The sequence below is a fragment of the Anas acuta genome, chromosome 2 (assembly GCF_963932015.1).
Source record: "Anas acuta chromosome 2, bAnaAcu1.1, whole genome shotgun sequence".
NCBI lineage: Eukaryota > Metazoa > Chordata > Aves > Anseriformes > Anatidae > Anas > Anas acuta.
Genome location: NC_088980.1, coordinates 2111088 through 2134216, shown reverse-complemented (window position 1 = coordinate 2134216; position 23129 = coordinate 2111088). Strand labels below are relative to the sequence as shown.

Below are 23129 nucleotides of genomic sequence, written 5' to 3'. Positions count from 1 at the left end.
GATACAGTCCCGGATGTACATCATAATTCCAAAGGACACCCAGAAGACCAGGCTACAACTTCTGCACAGCCACAATCCCAAAGTGCAACGAGTGTGGGTGCAGGTCCTCCATGCTCTCCCACCCCCCAAGCCTGCTTCTGCTGAGCAATAGTGCTTGCAAATATAGATATGATCCAGGTGTTGCTTCCAGCTCTTGCTCTTAGCAACTTCCACAAGATGGCGTCATCACATAATAAAAGGCAGGGAAAAAAAAAAAAAAAAAAAAAAAAAAAAAAAGCCAAGACCTTTTTACATTTCCTTATTTAATGAAAAGAAAAAGGCACCTTCTTATACTGTTAACACACACCACTGAAAAGAGCAGCAGGTCCCTAAGGAGGTCGTCTAACTCACAGCAAGATTTTTAGGGAGTTACAAAGCAAATGGGATGCCTCCTAACTCTACTTATTTGAGACCAGGACAGCCAGAGCATTTGCACACCTGGTAGCAGGAGGCTTTTCTGCCTCTCCCGCAGCAGCTCATAGCCAGCTTTCTTAGATGCTTTAAAAAAGCATCCTCCAGGCTCCTCCTGAGAGACCCATTCCTCTCCATCTTTGCTTCTGTTCTGTGATAGGGTACAGGTCATGGCAGAAAAACAAACTAATCTTTAAATAATAAAAACAATAAAATAATAATAAAATAATAAAATAAACTAAAAAATATAATAATAATAAACTAATCAAACAAACAAAATCTTTGGGAGTATAGAAGCCCATGGTAGAAAATATAACTTCATAGTATGTGCAGAACATCATTCAGGTGTTGTTGGAAATATAACCCTCAAGAATATGTTTTTTGATCATTGTACAATTCTTTTTCATCTATTAAAATAATAGGAATGCTAAGGGTTTTTTTTGCTGTAACTGAAGAATGCTCATGAACGCTTATTTTTAAATTAAGTAGCTCCTCTAGAGGAAAATCTGGAGAGGGCAGAAGAAAACCTCTCAGTTACCAGACAGAGCAAGTTAACTCACTGTTGCTCTTCTTTACCCAGATTTTATCTCAGTCATTTTGTCCTTTGTTAAAGAAAACCATCCCCCTTAGATATTTTAATCAGGTAGACAAGGCAGACCATTAGGCTGGGAAATCTCCTGCCAGTGTCCCTTGAAATAAACCCTTATCAGGACTGTCTCTTCACACCTAGCAATGTTTAGCTGCTCTGGATGGCTTCTCTGAGTGCTGGTTGATAAGGAAGGAGGCCCCGGCGAGCAGGAGCACTTGGCAGAGACTGTGGTTGCATCTGGTTCTCTCTTTCTCAGAGAGACCTTGATAAGACAACAGTGGACAACAGAGATGGGATTAGCTATTAGGACTTGATTCACTCAGGAGCTTTGTTATCTAGTTGCTCTATCTGGCGTTTCATTTTCTTTTTCTGAAGAGCTGTAAATGGGGAACTGAGGCCCAGCACTGATAGGATGGAATTGACTCATAATCTCTGAATCTCGCACAGCCTGTTTCATCCACAGAGATCAAAGGCTCTGCACGTGTTCGTTATCATTTTGTAAACTAGATGGTCTTCAGAGCTCCCTTCCAACCTTGTCCAGTCTGTGATTCTGTGACCATGCCAGGGAACTGCTGAGCTAAGCTGGTGGTGCACATTAGATCATTCTGCGTCCACGAGCGGGGGGGATCTTTAATTAACAGAAGATTATTCAGTGCTGGTGGTTTAGTGGCACTGGAACAGCTCTGGGGCCATGGAAATGGGTTTGCTCACTGTACATAGGATGGTTTGGGTTGGAAGAGATCTTATTTCCAATCCCCCTGCCACGGGCAGGGACATCCTACATATAGTCCACAGCAGGTCTAGCACTGCTGGAAAATTAATCGTATATGGACTAGGAGTGACAAAGTAGTGGGTTAAAGCAGAAGCTGATTGCAAAAGTAGGAGGCTCAGTTCTGATCCCTTTTTCCCTATCTCTGTCCTACCGGAGGCACTTTCCCATTCTCATTCATGCCAGTCAAATGGGAAAGTGTAGCCCCGGCCACAAGCATCAGTAATTTCTCTCCTGACATATAAATTCAGACATGAAAGCTCAAAGAAGCTTGTTTGCTATCAGGGAGGCTCACATTGGACAAATGTGTTCCCAGTAATCAAGTATTATTTAACGAGTACCAACAAAGCTGTTGAACATCTTGAATGCAATTAACCAAGAGCAGTTTAATTTGAAGTGCTAGAGGTTTTATTTACCAACTTGCTGTGGGTGTCGAAGTATAAATGCCAGAAAAAAGATTTACACAATTAAATAACCATTACTTTTTGGATAGCAAAACTGTCCAGATGTTTCCATTAATGTGCAGAATTTGCAGTGAGGCGCAGATAATTTAGGCTGGCTAAGGGATGCTTCACATGGTGTTTTTTGCAAGAGGCTTTAGCCATCTATCTACTAAATGCTGCCTCACTAACAGCCCAGTATATGAGAAAATCTCATCAGGGTGCACGGAATATTCTGTGCAGAGATGGCAAGGGCAAGAATAGCATCCTCAACCACAGAACACGACTTAGGATGAGGGATGGCTCTTGCATGGGACAACAGGTTGACATCTTTGTTGCCCTCAGCCCAAATCGCCGCATGGAAACCTCTTACCACATGAAAAAATGCCTTGTGTTTTAGAACCGTTGTGCACGTGTGCCTATGCTGTAGCCCAAGTCCCCAGATATCATGACGCCACCATACGTAGCTCAAGCCAAGCACAAAAAAAAAAAAAAATGGATTAAGAGAAAGTCTTTTACAAAGAAAGGACCATTTCTATGCCCTCCAATGATCAACAAATATTATTTCTTGTTGATTATTTTGATAATAAACTATACTGTTCTTGTTTGTACAGTACTGTTACCTTAAACTTCCATTACCATGCACACAGGCACATGTATATATGCTCAAGTCTTCTACAAGATTTATTTGTGACCCAAATCAGCTAAAATATTGGAGATGTCAGTGCCTGAGGATGGCTTCCCTTAAATGCGAGAGCTGTCAGGTCACATGGAGAGGGCTGTGTATGGAATCTGCAAGGGGAAGGAGGGGTCCTTGGACAACATCAAGACTCCCAAACAGCTTCTCCCCACAGGTGTCCCCACCAGGTGGGATCCTGACCAGCTACCTCATCCTCTCTTCTGCTCTGTGACCTCAGCTGCAATGGGCAATGGGATTGGGAAGTGTAGATTTGTGTCTGGGGACTGTGGGGTCTTGGATGGGGACTGCAAGGAGAGGCTGCACTGCTGTTCTGCACAGTGCACAAGGCTCAGGTGTGCTGTGCTTGAGATCTGCACCGGACGAGCATCGCTTGTGAATGGCTTTATGGAGCTGAAAATGAAAGGTTGATTTTCTGCCTTCCTGGGCAAAACTCATTTGCCACTCGATTATGCCTTCAAGTTCTGATTCATTATTACTATTGTTATTTCAACAGACAATCATAATTCTAACTCCCACTTGCTCTTCACGTGCAATTTCATGCCTAATCCCCCAGCCGGGTGCTTTCTCCATCCAGTGCAGAAAACAGGCATAAGCCACCTTCTCATGCAAAATCCCACTAATACATGTCTAAAGAACAATAAATACTTCACAGATTCCCTGAACAAGGTAAACAACAGCCCACATCCTTGATCCTCAGTTGTTGTAAATGAATGGAGGTAACAGTGATGTTACATTTCAATTATGAATTGAAATCTCTGTATATCCTGTGCACTGTGCATAATGTGTTTCACTGTGTGAAATCTGTGTATATCATTGGCACTACATGAGGTCTAGGGGTATACACGGGTCTGAGATGCAGAGATTAGATCTCAATCTGGTTTTTATCTGCCCAAATTACAAGATTAACTGTGGGTGTTGGGACCCTGGGTTTTGTTGCTAGCTCCAGTTTGGCAGAAAAGTCAGGCCCAGCTGATTGACTATGTTTTCAATAAATGCCTGAAAAGAGGCATTTTGCCTTATTAGACGAAAGAAAAATCCTTAGATCTTGCCTCACACAGCTGCGGTGCTGGCTCCTCCTTGTGACAGCTCCTCTCCTTGCATGGAGGCAATGGAGAGGAACCAGTTCCACATCTCCTACCCCCTGCAAGGGTAAATCCCATCCCTGATCTAGGTCTTGATGGTGGGGAAAGAAGGTTGGAGAGCGCTCCACCTTAGCCTCACTAAAACCACCACAGGAGCTACTGCACCAAGCAGTATGACCACTAAGACCAAAATTTCCCAAGGAAACACTTGTTTTAATGAAAGGCCCAACCTTAACCCAAATTTTTCACCAGTGAGCTCAAAATAAATACAAAACAGTTGCTGTTAAATCCATCACCCTTGCAAGAAGACCAGAGAATCAAAAAGGATGTGGAAGGAGCTATGGAGGGAGTATGATGATTTCTTTCAGACAAAATGCCATGAATGCAGGTGGAAGTAAGGATCTACGGTTGGAAGCAAGGAGTATAGACCATATCTACAGAATAAAGAGACAGTGACTGAACGATGATCAGCAAAACTTAGTAGCTATTATAGTCAGAGGAAAGCAAAAAGCTAAAGCAGTTCAGGATGATACTTCATCAATGAGATATTTAAATGTATTTGCAGGGGTCGATGACAAGTAAGAAGGTGATTTCACCTCTAACTGCTGTCCTGTCAGGGTGCTTCTGCCTATGCGTTAAAACTTTTTCTGAAAGAATAAATAAATAAATAAAAATGCAAAATAAATAAGTAAAATCCTCACCTCTGTTTGATGCTTGGAGAAAGGTCTTCAAACAAGAATCTCACCGAGCACGGTCTGTTTAGCTTGTTGGAAAGAAGATCAAAAGGCCACTTAATTGCAGCATTGAAGGACTTCAGAAGGAATAAAAGTATTAAAAGTACTTTTAGTCTAGTGGATAGAGCAAGAGCAGGGTCTGGAAATTAAAACCAGGTCAATTCAAATGAGAATTTGAGAAATAAATGTGTCAGGGAAGGCGATTAAGTATTGCCACACTCTCCACCCTTTAACAGCTCTCCCTGGAGTAGGGTGGGATTCAGTCCAACACGAGTTATTTCACTCAGGCATTAATTAAACCTCACAGCTTGTGATGTACAGAGGGGTCAGCTGATGTGACCCCATGGTGTGGACAGACCCTCATTTCCAGACACCGGGGAAAATATCCTGTGCAGAGGCGTAGTTAATGTAGTTGATGGCTGTGCAAATATTGAAGCAGCCCCTGTCCCTTTCAACAGTTCTGTCAGCATCTCCTTAGGGCCTTTTGCAGAGGTGGGCACATTTAAAAATGCTTTGCATGAAGTCACATCGGCACAACTGAGTCTGCAGTCCACCTCTCCTTCTTCATTCACTCCTATTTTTGCTTGCTAGGAAATCAGTACATTAATCCAAGTACTACATTTGCCTTGAAAGAACAGCCACAGAGTAGAATAAAATACAAGGTTAAGAAGGATCTTGAAGAGGCACTTAATCCATCCCTAATCCAGACTCCAAGTCTGGCATTTTTGCCATCCATATGTCTGTCTCCCCCCTCTGGAAGAAAACACATCCCAAACCCCCATTGTCACGACCTGACGCCCATGCTGAGCCAAGACAGACTGCACGTACGTGCCCTGTAAGCAGATGAACATCCTTTAGAAGGAAAGCCACTTTCTTCTGGAGCTGAGCCTGGGGAACCTCCTCTCGACACCAGAAGCTCAGCAGGAGCTCTGGTAGCAGCAGAGCTCCTTTAAATGAGGTAATTCAGGTACCAGAAGCGCTCAGGGTGGGCCAGTCCTACAAGCAGCCACCCAAGCATTAATTTTCTTTAAGAGTTCAGTAGCCCTCACGAATTCACATTATCACAATTACCCTGTTAGTAACACTTCTGTGAGTAGCTTGGACTGCCAAAATATGGTAGCTCTTTCCTTAAAGCACCATCTTAGTCATATAGTAAGCAACTCTTTAGCCTTCTCAAAGAGCATTTAAATAAGAGTGCTGCAGTTAAGTTGCCATTGAATACATCTGCATTAATTGCTTTCATTATTAACAATGGAATGGCTGCCTAATTAACTCACGGTAGCACAGGCTACTTTGCTAAATGTTAATTAAATGCTTCATTGGCAGGCTATACTTTTTCAGCTTCAAAGAGAACAAACCTACTGTGTATTACAGCCAATTTCCAACTAATTTATGAAATTGTTCACTTCTCAGTCATAGCTTTGCTAACATACTAGGCTAGACAGTCTCTGGAAAAGACATTTAATTTACATCTTTCTTAATTCCTGGGAGAATTGAGTTTTGTTGTTGTAGTTTTTGATTTTTGAATTTACTCTCTAGCTAAATTGGAAGGAACTTTGTTTAAGTTGATAGCTAAATTCACTTAAGGAAGAGAAAAGAGACAACAAAGTAACTTAGCCATGTGGATGTTTGTTTTAAGACATTAAAGCTTCTTTCAGTCTTTTGTATATACCGTTAGTCTGTTTAATTATGAAGCAAAATATTTTAGCTTAAGCTAGCAAGAGTGAATGTGCAGTCATCATTTAATGATGACAGGAATCTAATTATTCATGGCAGGAACTATACATTTAACACTTGCTTTGTGCCTGTACTTCAGATGACGTTTTAAAATTATAGCTTTTGAGGGCCGTTTTTCAGCTCTTCCAAACTGAATAGCAGTAGATATTACAAAGACATTGACCCTTGTCAAATTTAAAGAAAACATGGTAAAAGTCCAGAAAGGAACAAGTTTCAGTTTCTCATTATTTCCCCAGTCAGAGTTCTTTAATATTTGTTGAAGAAAGTAAAAAAATAAAAATAAAGTAATAATAATAATAATAATAAAATAAACTATTTATTTTGTCATCATAGATGGAAAAAAGTTGATTCCTTTAAAATAACCATTTCATAAAGGACTACAAAGTGCTTGTTTCCTTCTTGAAAAATTACATTTCTTATGATCAGGGTGGTAGAAGCAATGAAAAATAGTTTGATATGTTGTCAGCTTGAACCTTCAGGGTGGAAAGAACATTGTGTGCAGAATCAGACCAGGCTTTTTAATTTAAAACATAATTGTTCCTTCAAAAATAAAAATAAGTGGCTGAATTCAGCCATGTGTGTCAGATAACTGAAAAGGAAGGGGAGGGTGGAGAGATGGGAAAATGATTTTTAGCAGATGAAAAGCAAAGCAATCCACAGCATGTTGCTGCAAAAGAAGCTGATGTTTTAATTTTGCAGTTAATAGAAGATGCCTATCATCATGGTATCACAAGACCATATTGTTAATACAGAAAAGCTGAGAAAAAGGGAGAGAATTGAAAATGACTCCACTACATTTTGTGGCACAGGTTGTTTCTTTTGCCTTGTGTAGTCTGTCATCAAAGAAACCATGAATAATGTCAGCATTTCAAGCCTGGATATTCTTGTGGACCTTCCATAGCACTCATGTGGCCCTAATACATTACAGGGAGATTGTTTAAGCTCACAGCAGCATCAGATTTTAAGGCAACAGTTGACTTAGGCTGCGTTTTAGAAGGCTTTGCAACAGCCGAAATGAAAGCTGAAATCCTGGAAAGGAAAAGAAGAGCCACAGCATGGAAGAATGAAACTTAATATCGTCTGATAGCAGAGCAATTAAAGCTTTTACCTGGGGTATAAGAGAATCAGTAATAAACATTCAAGTCTTGAAGTCAGTCATCTGCCTACCAGAAGAAAAGCATGGCAACAAATCCTCAAATCTCATCCAACAAACTGGATCTTCCTATTGCTTGACCCTATGGACCCAGAATCAAAAGTGGTCAAGTAATCACTATTCATGATCAGTTTATCACCATTCAGCTGAGTTGCAATTAATATTTCTACACAAATTCATATCTCAAACAAAATCTTCAAGCTACTCGCATTGCATATATAAACCGCGTGGAGGTTTTATGTGGTTTGTTTTATACGGTAATTCATCTGTCCCGAGAACATGGGCCCATCAGTTAACAGGCTCAGCTGATGCTGTGGTATGTACTAAGCTTTTGTAGGAGGATTGCTTTGATGTCTAACTCACATGGAAGGGAGCACAATCCAAATCTTGATCTGTTGTCTTGTGGGAATGGATATTTTTAAACGGCAGTCCTCGTTATCAACAATCCTCACATGGTGGCTAAGTCAGACACAGACAAAGCAGAAGTGATGGGGCAGGTCTGAGGTCGAGCTGGGACACCACATCCATGGGTCTGAGTCCAGCTCAATGGGACACATGGCTTGCCATGGCCATAGCTGCAGCACCACTGCTGTGTACCCCTGGCAAGGACCAGGAATGAGCTCATCAGCTTGAAAGTCACTCCCACGTGAAGCAGAGGGGAGCCTCTCCTGAGGCTTCTTCTAACTCCTCCTTTGAAGGCCATCAAGTGTTTTACTTCTCATGTGGTCCTGAACACAAGCAGCCAAATTCCGGAAAGGTTGTTGGCAGTGTGGTGCTCTCAGGCATGTTCTTAAGGCATGCCCTTAAGGCATGTTCAGCTTCCCAGGTTTCTGTCTGCAGAGCTAAATAAATAAATAAATAAATAAGCTTTGCTCTTCCAAGTGGAAATAAACTTGGCACCAGCAAAGGCCCAGGAAACATTATGGCTACATCACCTTCTGGCTCATTTAATGGATAAATTACCAGTGGAGCAAATAACATCTGACTGGTTTGAAGCCTGAAAAACATCCAAGATCTACCAGGCACAACAGAAACGATGCTAACGTGGCTTCAAACTTCTTCTAATACAGAATGAAAATTTCACTCTGACTTCCAAAGGATGAGATTTACCTTTTTTTTTTTTTTTTTTTTGAGGGAGTTTGTATGCCTAAATGTAGATCTCTGGTGACATTTGAGAAGCTTAGGGAACATTGTCTGGCCCCTGGCTCTTGCTTCAGGGGGTCTCTGCTCTCCGTGGCCCTTTGTCAGACTGGTCGCTGCAGGCTCTTTTTGTACTTAATGGGAGAAATGCAGGTGCAGAGGATCATTCATCTGACCTACCTGAAATATATGTCTTAATATGAGATTAATCACTCCGTAGAGATATTTCTTTCTCTCTATCAGTGCAGAAGGCAGCTTGGGGTAACTGTCTGAGAGCCTAATCTCCATTCTTAGCTTTGGGACATGCAAACCAGAGCAGATGAATTCCACAGCCTGCTCTGTCTGACCTGGATGGAAAAGCAAAGAAATCCAACAGGCCATAACTTCCCACTTGCAACTACATGTTCATTCCTGGCCTCAGTTTCAGTGTCCTAAGGCTCCTGTACCAAAATCTTATTCACTTGCCTATTCTGTTAAAACACAACATCATTCATTCCAATATCTAGCCCCCTGTGTGGCTTTAGCCTCACACTAAGCATAGGAGGATGGAGATATAAAACTACTCTGTTATTTTCATGTAATCTTCTTGCTGCAATGGCTGATTGTGAATCATTTCATGCCCCAAGACAGCACACGTCCCTGATATCTCAATACAGCACTTCATCATCTCCATTAGAAAATTAAACAGAGAGGCCAGCTCATTACTGTCATGTGGCAACAATGCTTTTTGCCTTTGTAATTGAAAAGAAGTAAATCTGTGAGAGATACAACAATTCCAAGTCCTTCTCTCAGGGCTGAGCGAACAACTGTGATATTAGCAGGCATCTTCTCTTTGGCTTTCAAGGGCGTTGATTTATCTCTTTGTGCTTTACTTGAAAGTCGATATGCTCAAAGTTTAACACTCCCCAAGAAATGCGGTGCTAATTTTCCTAGTAATTATTTTTCTTGACTGTGAGTAGAGAACTTAACAGCTCAGCTGAATTCCAGAATGCTTTCAGGAAAACCATGGATCTTGATTTAAAAGTGGGCAGAGAAAAAAAGCACGTATCCCCATTCCCCCCAAGTAAATTTTTCCCCAGCTTTCTGTCACTGTTTCAACGCGTGTCTAGCCTGACCTTGCCCTGAGTCCTTGCCCAGGGGATGTCTGTTTTTTTTTTTTTGTTTTTTTTTTTGTTTTTTTTTTTTTTGTCTGCTAACATGAAGAAGCCCTCATCATCCCCTGCTTGCAATATCGCTGTGGCCCTTTGGGCAGGTGCACAGTGAAAAATCCTGCTGCCCCAAAAAGCCAGGCAGACCCAGCCATGTGCTTTCCAGACACAGTTGTTACCCACCTGTGAGCAGCCAGTGTTGTGCTGCCAACAACACCATATGGGTACCTTGCTTTGCTTGTGTCAGACAAGTACAAGCTCAATTACCCTCAGCTTGTGGCTGACCCTTGTGGAAGAATAAGGATAAAAGCATCTGGATTGCTTCCCCAATTACAGATTATTACTATTTCACATTGTTTTAGGCAATTTTCTACAGCTTCAGGTGTCTCATGCTGCTGTGACATTTAGGTGGCCCAGAGCCCCTGCAGCAGGCTGTTTAAGGGGAGTGATATTTTTGGCAGGAAAGGATAGGGAACGTGCTGCACTTTGCTTGGTGACTTCACACAAGTCTCAACTAAATCCCTAAGAAAGGTGTTTTACTACTGTTCTTTTCTCTTTTGTGATATGATGACATCATGCAAGTCTTGTTCCTGGCTGACATAGTCCTGCTTAGGAGAGGCTGGACAGGCTCAAAAAAAAACTTTTAAGGAGAAATATTTACACCAGCAAATGTTCTATGTGCTGACATTGTGCAGGCTCTCTGCAAAAAGGTTTTACTCCTCGTGGATGAGGAATGCTCGCACTTGGAACCAAACATGGAGATTATTTCTCTCTTTTCCTTGAATTAACCTCAAAGGTCTGATCCATTGCTCATGGTGATAGAAAAACAGAGGAAATAGCTGTTGAAATATCCAGAAAGTTGGATGTATGTTCCTTTCTCAGAGCATGGGGGATCTCCAGTTAAGATAAGAGAGAACGTGTAAAACTAATCATACAACGTCTTTCTATGCACAAGTCTCTGCCTGCCTGCAGAACCTGTTTCTTTCTACAGGATAGATAAATGAGATTAAGCATTTAGATAGACTGAAAAGATGAGTTTTATTGCACATCCCTTTAAAAGAATGCCCAGGAAAAAGTGATTTGAAAGTTCATACAGACTATGAGATCGTATGTTTTTTCAGTTGCGTTAGGAACCTATGGGTCACCTAATTTTGTGATTACTAGTTTCAAAGCCTCATTGCCTTTTTTCTTGAAGTTGCTGTTTTATTGTTGTCAGAGGTGACACATAGATGAACCAATGATCTAATCAAGCCTGTGAATTCCTAGTCTAGGCAATCAACCAATAGCTATTTCTTTATAATTAATTATCTGAATCATGATTAGATTTACAGATGTAAACTCTGAAATAATGTACATATTTAGCCACGTAGGAAAGATATATCTTATTCGGAGTTAAATCATCAGCTGCATCCTTAAGTCATGTAAAGAAGAGAAGCTCATGGAAAGAAGCATAGTGATATAGTAAGAGCATGATGATTTAGGAGATCTGGATTCAGTTCTTGACTTACCCTAAATGGATTTGGATGAAAGTCGTTAAAGGCATAGACTGAGCTCTTGTTCTGGATCTATTTTGAAGGGTTTACAGCATTCCTATCCTCATTACTTTCTTCAGCTGGTGGTCCATATCCCCAGGACCTACCTACCACAAAACTGGGTGACTAAGATATGGTGTCAGGAATCTCCAGCAATAACATACTGTTGAAGTGTGACAGTACATCTTAATTGCTAATGTCAAAAACAGATAATGAACTCGAGCTGTTGATGTTCTTATATCCTACCACACCTTGAAAAGTCAGATGATACTTCACAAATCTACAGGGTGGTGATGAAAATAAAAGTAATGACTGTGTTGTGCTCAGAAACAGCAGTGGTATATATGATTTAAGGCAATGTTTCACATTATTTTTGGAGAGAAGGACTTTCTTCATTTTTTTCCACAACTCAGTTTAAGAGTAATAATTCTTTATTTTCAGGTAACTTAATTGGTAACTGATGGGCCCTTCCACAGATGCAAATAGCTCCAGGTTCCCACTTGAAGAAACCAACCCATGCTAGACAGAGATCTGCTCATCTAAGCTCAATGCTCTTGCTTCTCTCTTTCCTTTCCCAGTTATTACCCTGTGCTGTATCTTCAAGTGCCGGATTCCCCGGACAAAGAAAGAGATTGAGGCACGATATGCTCAACGGCAAGCAGCCAAGACGTATGCAGACAAACTGGAGACTGTGCCACCACTCAATGAGCTGACAGAGATCCCTGGAGGTACTTCTCATGCCCTCACCTGCACATAAGACCTATCTCTTCTTTTGGGGTTGTTTTCTGTATGCTTAAATGGTAGGGGTTAGGCCCTCCCAATGTGTAAATCAGTGTAGCTCCTTGGGCATAACAATGAAGATACCACTGTGACATGGTTAACCTCTCCCATTCAGATGCACAATTCTAAACCAACAACATATGTGGCAGCAGACATGGTCACTCAGATACAGGGGACAGTTTCTCTGATAGTACAAGTAAGGGTTCTTCCTTTGCATCTCATGTTTAAAATTTCCAGATAGTCTCGTCCATTTTAAAGGACAGTTTCTGGGGTGGGTTTTTTTTTCATTAGGAAGAAAAAGTTTTAGAATTTCACAGTGCCCATGATTGGTCTGCCCCATTTGGATGGCCAAGAGTATTTCTGTCATTGGTCTCCTCTCCTCTCACTCACCTTTCCTGATTCTGTGCCCTAGGCTCTACTGAAACTCTCCCAACTCTCTCTGGTCATGTCCAGTCCAGACCTCTCAACTCCCTGCCTGTGGTGAAAGAAGAAGATGAAATGGCCCTACAAGGAAATTAGGGGACTGCCTTCCTGTCTGTCTGTCTGTCTGTGGCTTCTCTTTTCCGTGGCTTCCTCTGAGATCCATCATGCCTTGGACTCTCTGCTTCTCAGTTCCCTTTCTGCATTTCACTCGTTTTCTCAAGAACTTTTAATGAAAGTCTTTATTTATTTATTTATTTGTTTGGTTGTTCCCTGTTTCTGTGTCTCTATAAGCAATGGGGTCTGTAGCTTCATAAAAACCTGGAGTTTCTTTAACTCACAACATGATGCTTCAGTCTATAAAACTGGTGAAAGAGGCAGACAAAGTAACTGTGGAAATTTACTCCCACACCAGCAAATTATAGATATATGTTATTAATAGTAAGCTGTTGCACATACCTCAGTATTTCTGATGTGTTCAGCCACTTGACTGTGCCTATACTGTAAGCTAAAGATGGCCAGGCCACTCTCTGGACCTGAACCCAATTGGTGTGAATAAACCCTTGACCATACTGTTAAATTCTCTTAAAGTATTTCAAAGTCAAAAGTCATCCAAAGGTTTAGTTAATGCTCTCCTACATGTATAAGCAATCGTGTATAGGAGCACTTACTATTACATCTTTTGACTTCTTGGTCAAAAGACCAAATTCTGATTCTGTAAGGACCAGTGCTCAGTAGATCCCAGAGAGTCTGAAGGCTCATTCCTGTAGATAGCAGAAAGCCAAGTTCAGCCATCTGCTACATCTTCTTTTAGGAGGATTTGTAGCATTTAACGGCCTGGCTGTTAAAAATAAATAAATAAAAAATAAAATAAAATAAAATAAAATAAAATAAAATAAAATAAAATAATAAAATAAAATAAAATAAAATAAAATAAAATAAAATAAAATAAAATAAAATAAAATAAAATAAAATAAAATAAAATAAAATAAAATAAAATAAAATAAAATAAAATAAAGATGAGAATATCTCAAAGAGACAGAAAGGAGTTTGGGGCAGTAGAATGACAGTTTCACTCCAGAATTTTAATAAATTTTGATCTCCTGTAAGCAGCCTTCACAACATGTAAACATGTATATAAACTCTATCCAAAGGCTTGCTAGTTTAGTGTGGGTTTAATTGGACCATGGTAAAATGCTGCATCATGAGCTCATGAATAAATAGCCACAAGAAAGCAATATATGAGTAGTCACCTGCACCATATAGCTTTTATCCCGTGAAATATATGAGTACCTCACCACCCTTCAACCTCATGAGAGTCCCAAATCTATGGTCAAGGCATGGTGCAGGGTAGGAATCTAGTGGATAACGTCACTGAGTGGCTGCTGATGTTTGGTAACGGCTTCTGAAGATATTTGTTTTGAGTCTCCTGGTCCTCTGTGGGCAGACATAAATCTGACCAGGTTGCCCTGAAGGAACTGGTACTGGGGTGCAATTCAACTGTCCACAAACACATTACCCACATCTGTGGAGAAGTCTGCATCAGCATTAGTCATGTAGTTTTTATTCTTTTATCCACAGTGATAAATAAAAAGGATGTGATTCCTCTCAGAGTAAGGGAGGTAAATTGTGCCTTAGAAATGCCTGCATGTCTCCAGTCTTGAGGACCAAAAGGCTCTGACTCAACCGTCAGTGCCTAAATGGTAGATGCAAAAGCTGTGTGTGATCAAACCTCCTGCTGAGATTAATGTGAATCCTGTCTTCAGATGAGTTTCACTTCATGATTTAGTCATTAACATGGAAAGTATGCAAACCTTCGGGCTTCGTCTCTGTGCTATTATTCTTGTCTGTACAGGGTGTGATGGTCTGCCATGCTGCTCCACTGACAATTGGCAGTCCACCCTGATTTATGTGGTCATGAAATATGATGTATGCACTCACTGACTATTTCTCTACTTACACTGTGACAACCCTCAGTGGATCTGGTCAAGGCCAAACAGACAACCTGAATGCTTTTAATTACCGAGTGGCCATTAAATGGTTTAAAGATTTCTGTAAGTGTCAAATGCTATTAATCAAGAATATATTACAATAATACTCTCATTTCTTGGCATTATTTGACTCTATTTCACATTTAATGTGATGGAATATTCTAACTGCCAAATGACTCTCCATGCACTTTTCTGAGTGTTGTATATGGCAAGCCCTTTTTTGGGGGGACATAAAAGAAAATGAACTTTAGATAGAGTTCAGTGCATGAAATGTTACATAGAACTTAATTTATTTAAGCTCTGTCTCCCAGCATGTGGGAGGGGTACAAGCAGAACTGGGCCCTTGCTGTGAGTGGAGATGTGCTGTCTGGGGTTGTGGCCTGGGAAATCTTCAAGTATTCGGGTCTGAGGCAAATCCAGCTGACTTTTTTGGGAATGCATCTGGATCCTACCACATTTCTCCAGGAAGCAGACAATGTTGGTTTTGTTTGTTTGTTTGTTTGTTTGTTTGTGTTTGTTTTATTCGTTTGTTGGTTGGTTTTCTCTCCTCTTTTTATATGAGATGTCAGGATTTCCCCTGTGGTTATAAGAAAAAAATGTTCCATTCCCATCTGTGTGTATAAATGAATTAGCAGTTCCCAAGGTGAAAGGATAAAATTTCAAATTAGTGCTCAGCCTGAAAGAATATTTTAGGCAAAAATAATAAATGCAGATTTGATTCACCCCTGCAATACATTGCTGCAAGCTGAAAGCAACACTACAGATCTCCATAGCAGGGAGGTCTGGGGCCAATTAAATGGACAGGAGTCTAATGGCTCCATGTAAGGTTGAGATATCTCACCAAATGATCACCCCTTACCAAATTACCTCCTGAGCCAGCTCACTGTCATCTTTCCTTAGCTAAACAGTGACCAGTAATCCTCCATTTCCTCGGGTCACTCCCAGGTCATTCCTATATCTTGGCTGAGCTTAATTATTAAGTTATGCCAATATGGTTATCTGTTTACGTATCTGAGTCCTACAATGGGGCTTTTCAGAAAAGGAAGCCGTGGAAAGTTAATACGTTTTCACCTCATTTTTTCAAAACTTTATACCTGGTTGGTCATGAGCAAAGAAAAAAAAAATCTGTAAGAAATATAGGAAATCTGATCTGTGTTTGAGTGTTGTGTAGCAACTTGAAATGAGAGCTCAGTGCATCAAGCTCTGAGCTTAGAAATACTTTAGAGAAAATTAACCAGTTTTATTAGAAGTAAAAAAAAAAAAAAGGGGGGGGCAGGAAAATTATTTTTCATAACATCCTTTTTCAGAATAATTTGTCTGCAAGACCCAGTGGGATACTTATGAGTCTTCTCACTTGAAATATGGGCAGCAAATCCAAGATATTCCTAAGTAAATATATTGGAGAAATAAAGATATTATAAAATTCTTAAAACTGTTATGGATTGTGTGTTAAAACATAACAAAACAGAGTTAGGCAGGAAGCCAGTCCCATGACCAGGTCTGGACAGGATATAAGCAAAGTCTACTTGGTAGTCCTGTGCTGGGCAGGTCATCTTCTGCCTGTCTGTCTCTGAGAGCAAAGCCCCCCCACAAAATCTCTGCTGTCCACTCTCAGCTTTAGGAGACATACCCCATGCAGGAAATTAAACAAAGAAAACATGAAAAAAAAAATCAACAAAACAAAACAAAGAGCAGCAACAACAACAACAAAGACAAACAAAAAAGGAAGAAAAAAAAAATAAATAAATAAAAAAAAAAGCAAAGACAGACCAGGGCTGAACTGGATTACATCAGAGAGGTTTCTGTTCCTTTGCCTGGAAGGAGACCACTCCACAGTGATGCCATTATTGGGAAATGCCTATGGACTCTCATTATAATGTTCAGGGACCAATTCTTACCAATGAGAGCTATTTCTTCCAACAGAGCTACAGCTCAGCTCTTCAAATCACCAATTCTGCTTTACCCCACTAGTCTGCCTTCTCAAAACAAAGATATGAAAGCTGCTAGCCAGTGAGAAAAACAGCTGTAGGGACAAAGCCCGGTGTTTTTCCTTTGTCTAGGATTTACCATTAGGGAGCAGGAGTTTTACCCTCTTCTTGGATAGTGTCACCCTACATTAATTGCCTTTCTGTTTTCTTTTTATGTCCTCACATACAGCTCAGGTGGCAGAAGAAAAAAAAGAAGACGTTCCCACGGTATCTGGAAAAGTGGACAAGGCTCAGGGTAAGAAAGAAGGATCCAAAGGCTCCAAGAAGAAGGATGGTGAAAAAGACCAGAAAGAAGGATCCAAGAAAGAAGGGAAAGATGCCAAAAAGAAAGAAGGAGAAAAGGGAGAAAAAGGTGAAAAGGGTGAAAAGGGCAGCAATGACAAGAAGCAAGGTGGTGGAAAGAAAGGTGAAAAAGAAGGTGAAGCAGCAAAATCTGGAGGAAGCACCAAAACAAATGGCAAAGCTGGTGGGAATGCCAAAGCCCCAGCAAAGAAGAAGTGACCCCGCTAAAGGTGGTGGTAGCAGTCCTCTAGGGAGGGCACATTCAAATACTTGTGGGGAGCTGATGGCACTTGCCTCCATGCATTCAGGCTGTTGAGTGCCACTAGATGTACGGATTTATTACATTTTGAAGACCAAGTCACTGACTTTTTTTGTCCATTAGGGGAAATCTGGCCGTTTGGCTAGACAGGGGCTTGTAAAAATAAATAAATAAATAAATAAATAAATAAAATAAAGCACTGTGCAGTGCTACGTGAGAATAGCAGCTGGAACCAAATTGCAGCCTGGAGTAAGAAGCAGATATTTGGACAAGCATGGAACCTCACAGAGATTTGCATTCCTTAAACTAAAGGGAGGACATGATTCATTTAAAATATGTTCTTCTTGAAGGCCTAAAGGCTTTTGATAAACATTAACTAGCACTCATCTCCTCCTAAATAGAATTTGCACGTGGGTAATTTTAGGCATTAAGTAAATTCTGCTTGTTAAAACCCAAAGAATGGGGGTTTTTAAGTCATAGCTCATTTGGTTTCTGAGAGTTGGCTTGGACACATGGGAGAGAGCTTTCCTTCCTTCTCTGATGCCTCTTTCTCTGAACTGCTGAAGGAAATACTTCCTCAGACACAGAACTGCATATTTCCCAGAAGATTTATCAACCTTTTTCTCTTCTCTGATGAAAGACACATAAATCAAGCTGTAGGAGGATGTGCACAGAATAAAGAGAGAGACTGCATCTGTGCTGCTGCGGGCAGTGGCTGCCCTCCGTCCATCATCATCCCTTCCACGAAGGCTGCAGACGACGAGAGCCCGCCGGGATAAAGGGGATGTGAAGTTATTCGGCGTGTTGCAGGAGAAACTCAGGGTCTCCAGGGAGCAGGGCTGAATGCATTTATGTCTTCTCTCTCTTCCTGAGCAGTTTTGAAACCTGGCCTTTGGCTACGCTTCCACGTGGCTGCTATTTCTCTCACCTCCCGGAGAATTTTCAAGAGTACCTTTAACAGAAGCAGCTTTTCTCCTAGCGTGTCCTGTAAATATCACAGCAATGTATGCCTTAAGATTAATAGCCACGGAATATTTACATGCACAAATACAACACATTCATGCTAATGAGAGAGAGTTTTCAAGCTATCTGGATGACTAAATCTCTCCCTGTTGTTTCTGTTGCCTACACTGTCTCTGAGTATTTATAGTGGTATACGATGCTACACTGCGGGGTGAGGAGGGAATTATCTCCAGTTGCTTATAAGGCTCAGGACCTAGGATTTACATTTGTATTAACCCAACTATTTTTTATCCACCCTGTGATTTCAGCGTACACAGAGAGCTGATCTATCACTGCAAAGACATTCGTCCTGCCTGTTGCTCCCCTTCTCTCCTTTCCTACTCACCCCATATTGGTACAAAGGCACCAGAGCTAGTGAAGAGCTGGTGTGGGACTTGAGGAGCAAAGATGTTTACAACCACAAAAATATTTACTAGGAGAGTGAATCGTGGCACCTCACTGGCCCCAGGTATGATCTCCATAGAGTATGAAAAATACTTCTGACTCTAGATGCAGACAGGTGGTTGGAACCCTAAATCTCCATCCACTGCAATTAAACCCCTGATGAGTGCGAATATGTACATTGTTATATTTAAGTTGCTGAATCTCAGTCCCATCCCTAGTTTTTCAATGGCTGAAGATAGGCAAGAAGCGTGGGGATTACAGCTTCCAAGCAGGAGTGGAGAAAATGTTTTTAATTCCCTCTTCAACTTGAGAGGCCTCAGATGCCCAGCTTTATGGCTCAGGACTACCACTGGGTTGTAACACAAGGAAAAGGACTTTTATCCACTACTTCAGCTGGAGCAAATGGGAACACAAGAATCGTGCTGAGGAGGAAGCAATTCTGCAAGAGCCCAGATCTGTAACCCAGTCTGTGTGTACGTGTGTGTGTAATAGCAGATGAGGGAGGTATCAGTTTATATTCCTTAGGTCTTCCCCCCTTTGCTTGGGGAGCTGCAGAGACTCCTAGTGCCAGAGTTGATGAAATCACATTGATTCCAACACAGAGAAACATGACGGGTATCAATCATTACATAGCAGTCACCTGCTTTCTTCTGGTCTCCCCCTGTTTAATGATTTTTTTAACAGAGTTTGAAAGAGAAAATAAATGGAAAAAGATTTTAAAAACCTGCATGCACACCCTGCATGCACAGGTGGCAGTACCTGGGAACTGCACAAGGTTACATGAGCTCATTGTCTGGCTCACTGTGTATTTTAGGGTCCGACTGGATGCCTCTACCTTATAAACCCCAATTCACATGTCTGAGCATCTGTAGGACAGCATCCAGCTGTGAGCTGGGCAGGAAAGACTACTTCCCTGCTCCACAGCTGGAAACATGGTGTGGGGCTGTTAATCCTGCTGTTAGTGTTCCTTATGATGTGCAGAATGAGGATGCTGACCCAATCTGTACCTATTTGGTAAGAGGGAAGAAGGACAGATATACACCTGATCCCAAAGCCTCAGTGAAGAAAATCTGCCTCTTCAATTTTTCTTTAAATTCACCATTGCAGCGTAAAACAGACCTCTCCTTAATCCTCTCCTCCCCAGTCTTACTGCTTTCCCCCTACATTAAATGATAATCATAATCATAATAATAATACACCTGGGACTACTGGAGTCTTTGCAATAAATTTTAATTAATTTCTGACAAGAGCAGAGAGAATATACGTTCACATTATTATATATCAACTTGTACTAATTTATGGTCATGCCTTATGAAACAAATAAGATGTTCTGTTAATTTAAAAAATAAAATAAAATAAAATAAAATAAAATAAAATAAAATAAAATAAAATAAAATAAAATAAAATAAAATAAAATAAAATAAAATAAAATAAAATAAAATAAAATAAAATAAAATAAAATAAAGTGAATTGCTTTTCCTTTGAGAAGGACTGGCCCTGGATCACCTGGGGGGGATACAACACCTTGTCTCTTAATTTGTCAGAGTTACAGAGTGTGGGTATAATTAAGGGAATGCACTACTGGGGGTTGCAGACTTTCAAGAAAACATCCCACCTAACAACACTTGTTGTAAGGACTGGAGAGGGACTAAACTAAATTTACAGGCATGGCCCAAAACTGGTGTACACTTCCTCCAAGATTTATCCTCCTTGGGTGCAAATTAACATTGCTGGAGTGGAGCACACTGACCAACAGCAGCTCCAGAGCTGCTTTTTACACCACCAGATGGAGAAATTGCATTGGAAAAAATGACATCCACAGCTGCTGAAGCTTTGCAAAATGCATTAATAATGACAAAATTGGAGATACACAGATTTCTCTGAAAACATAAGTGCAACAACAAATCCCCGAGGCCAAAAGCAGGATTTAAGACTGGAGATCCAGATACGCAGGTATTAATGACAATGTCTCTGCTTTTGTTAGTTGAGCCTGATGTGTTCATGACATGGGTGATAAAGAGGAAACAACCTGAGATACTACACAACCTGGATGAGGAAGGACTTGTAGCAGCTCCTGATCGACAGATTCCATAACTTTCCACTAGAGGGGACCTTGTTCTTCTATAGTTATATTTTGTATCTGGAGACGGTTTCAGAGGTAGTTTGTGCTGGATGTATTTTCTCATTTTTGTGGTTTTAAATTGTGCCTAACTTTTGTTACATCCCTGCTTCAGTCTAAAGAAGTCTTTCGTGGCATCTGTTCTATCAAATCAATCCACCTGAGCAATCATCTTTTTATAGTATTAGTGTTCCACAGGTTAGTAGAGGTAACAGCTGAAAGTCATTTAAAACCCCAAGGACATCACTGATAAAAGAGCCATCAGAAAAATATGCATTGCCTTTGGTGGATGCAGGTTGAGTTGGACTAGTTGGATGTCCTCGAGGGGTTGCAATAAGAATCATGAGTCCGGACGAGCAGGTCAATGGGAGGGGGTGAAGATTTTGAATTTCATCTCTGGTTCATTTGTGAAAGAAACCCATCGACAAACTGCAGGCATTTCTTTCTTCCTTCCTTTCTTTTTTCCTTCCTTTCTTCATTTTGCTCTCTCTCTCTCTCTTTTGCTCATTGGTTTTGCTTTTAATGTTATCAATAAAAAGCATTTGTCAACAAAAAACAGTGAAAAACAGAGCATAGTTTCTGTTCTGTTTTGCCCAGAGATAATACACATATGGCTAGGAAGTTCCATGACACCTTTTCACTACAATTGCAGCTTTCTCTGAAGGATGAAGCCCTCTGGAGTAATTACAGCAGCTCCAGAGACTCTCAAGGAAAAATAATGGTCTTTCCATTCTCTCTTTGTGTACTTCTTGCACAACTAGACTGTGAACAAGATCTGCTTGATTATTACTAGTTTCATAATACAGATTTAAGTATTAGCAGGGTTTTGGCTCTGCCTTCAGAAGGAGAACTCTCTGTGCCCATCTCCCTTTTTGGGGATATCAAGGAAGAAATCTGGATCACCAACGCTGTCCTGATCACCTGGTTAGACCCACTGAGAATGAATGAAACCTTCCCTGGGACTGAGAGTCTCCTTCCACCAGCTGACTTGTGAAGTCCCAAACTGGAGGGAGAGCTGTTCAAACCATGGGTTTCTCCTTCTAGTAGCCAAAATAAATGAATAAATAAAGAAATAAATGGGTAAATATTTCTAGGACTGGAAACAGAGCTTTTCACCTGTTGGCTGGGTTGATCTTTATGTTATGGGCAAGGTTGACCATTTTCAAAGAGGTTGTGTGTCTTATAGGCTTAAAGAAAAATGTCATTTTCAGAAGTTACATTCTCTTTTCCCATTTTGTTTCCTTCTATTTGGGGCGTGGGGGAGGTCATGTATTGAGGTGCTTTGAGCAAACTACCCACCCATCAGCCAACTAACCACCCTCTTAAAGTAAAACTCCCAAACCCCTAAGGTGTCTAAGAGGTGCATCAGGCAATAACGATGAGAATGCAGGCTCTCTACTGTTCCTAATTTCATATGGTATTTCGCTTGGCACGCCCCTCATTTCTACACAGAGACAAATATCTTTTATGGCCCTAATCTCTTCTGGCTAAAGAAAATACATTTTCTTCATGGGCCAAGTCCTTGATGTACTAAGTCCGTTAGCATGGACTCAGGCAGCCTGAGGAGTGTCATGCAGGGTAACTGGGGCACAAAAAAGCAATCTGCTTAATGTCACAAGTGAAATCTGGGACAATGGATGGGACCTGACCACTGATCTTGTGAAACAGGCCTTTGTGTATATTTCGTTCTTAAGATGCTCCGGGGACTTGCTCTGTAATAATAGTGGTGAAGCCTCCCTGAACTTCACTATCTTCCCTTACCATAAAACTGCCAGTCACAACAGTTATTTTGCAGGGAGATCATAGGATACAATAGAATTTCTCCTATTTAAGTTACAATTGAAATGCATGTTCATTTTCAACATCTGCTGTCGGAAATCTGAAGAGGTGATACAGTGCTCCAGAGAAAGTCATTTTGCTTTGAGGAGAGTGAAGGGAAAATGAAAAAAAAAAAAAAAAAAAAAGACAAATTTTTGTAATTTGCCTTTCTTTGGGCTGTTACTCACAGCTGTCTTGAGTCTGTGAGTTTGGGGAATAGACTCCTTTTACCTGGAGACTGGGAGAATCCTCCAGAGGAGCATCATTGCATGCTTGGCTTGTTCTTTTTGCCTTTCCTGCTTAGTTCTGTGCTGTCATCAGGACAAGAATCTATGCTTCAGGCACCTTTGGCACCTAAAACGGGAAGGATGATGGATTTTGGTGGCCTGTGGGCAGACAGCCTATGCTTATATTCCTCTGTAACATGTCCTGCTTGCTGCCTGTCTGCAGCTATTTGGGGCCGTCATTTCCAAGCATTTCGGTGTCTGTTGCTGCTCTGCTGTCCCTCAAGTACTGAGATCTGTTGGAGCAGTTTCTGCCTGATGCTATTTCTACCACTCAAAGACCTCTCGCCATCCCCTTGCATGCGGA

General features: G+C 40.9%; 1 protein-coding gene across 1 annotated transcript in view; it reads left to right on the top strand.

The window, feature by feature from the left end:
• The window catches only part of TMIE (transmembrane inner ear), a 34926-nt gene extending 13229 nt beyond the window's left edge, over positions 1–21697 (top strand). The window contains exons 3-4 of the mRNA XM_068673207.1: positions 12053–12202; positions 16823–21697. Coding sequence (XP_068529308.1) covers positions 12053–12202; positions 16823–17154 — 482 coding nt within the window. The 3' untranslated portion in view covers positions 17155–21697. The remainder of the gene's footprint in view (positions 1–12052; positions 12203–16822) is intronic.
• The last annotated feature ends 1432 nt before the right edge of the window (positions 21698–23129 follow it).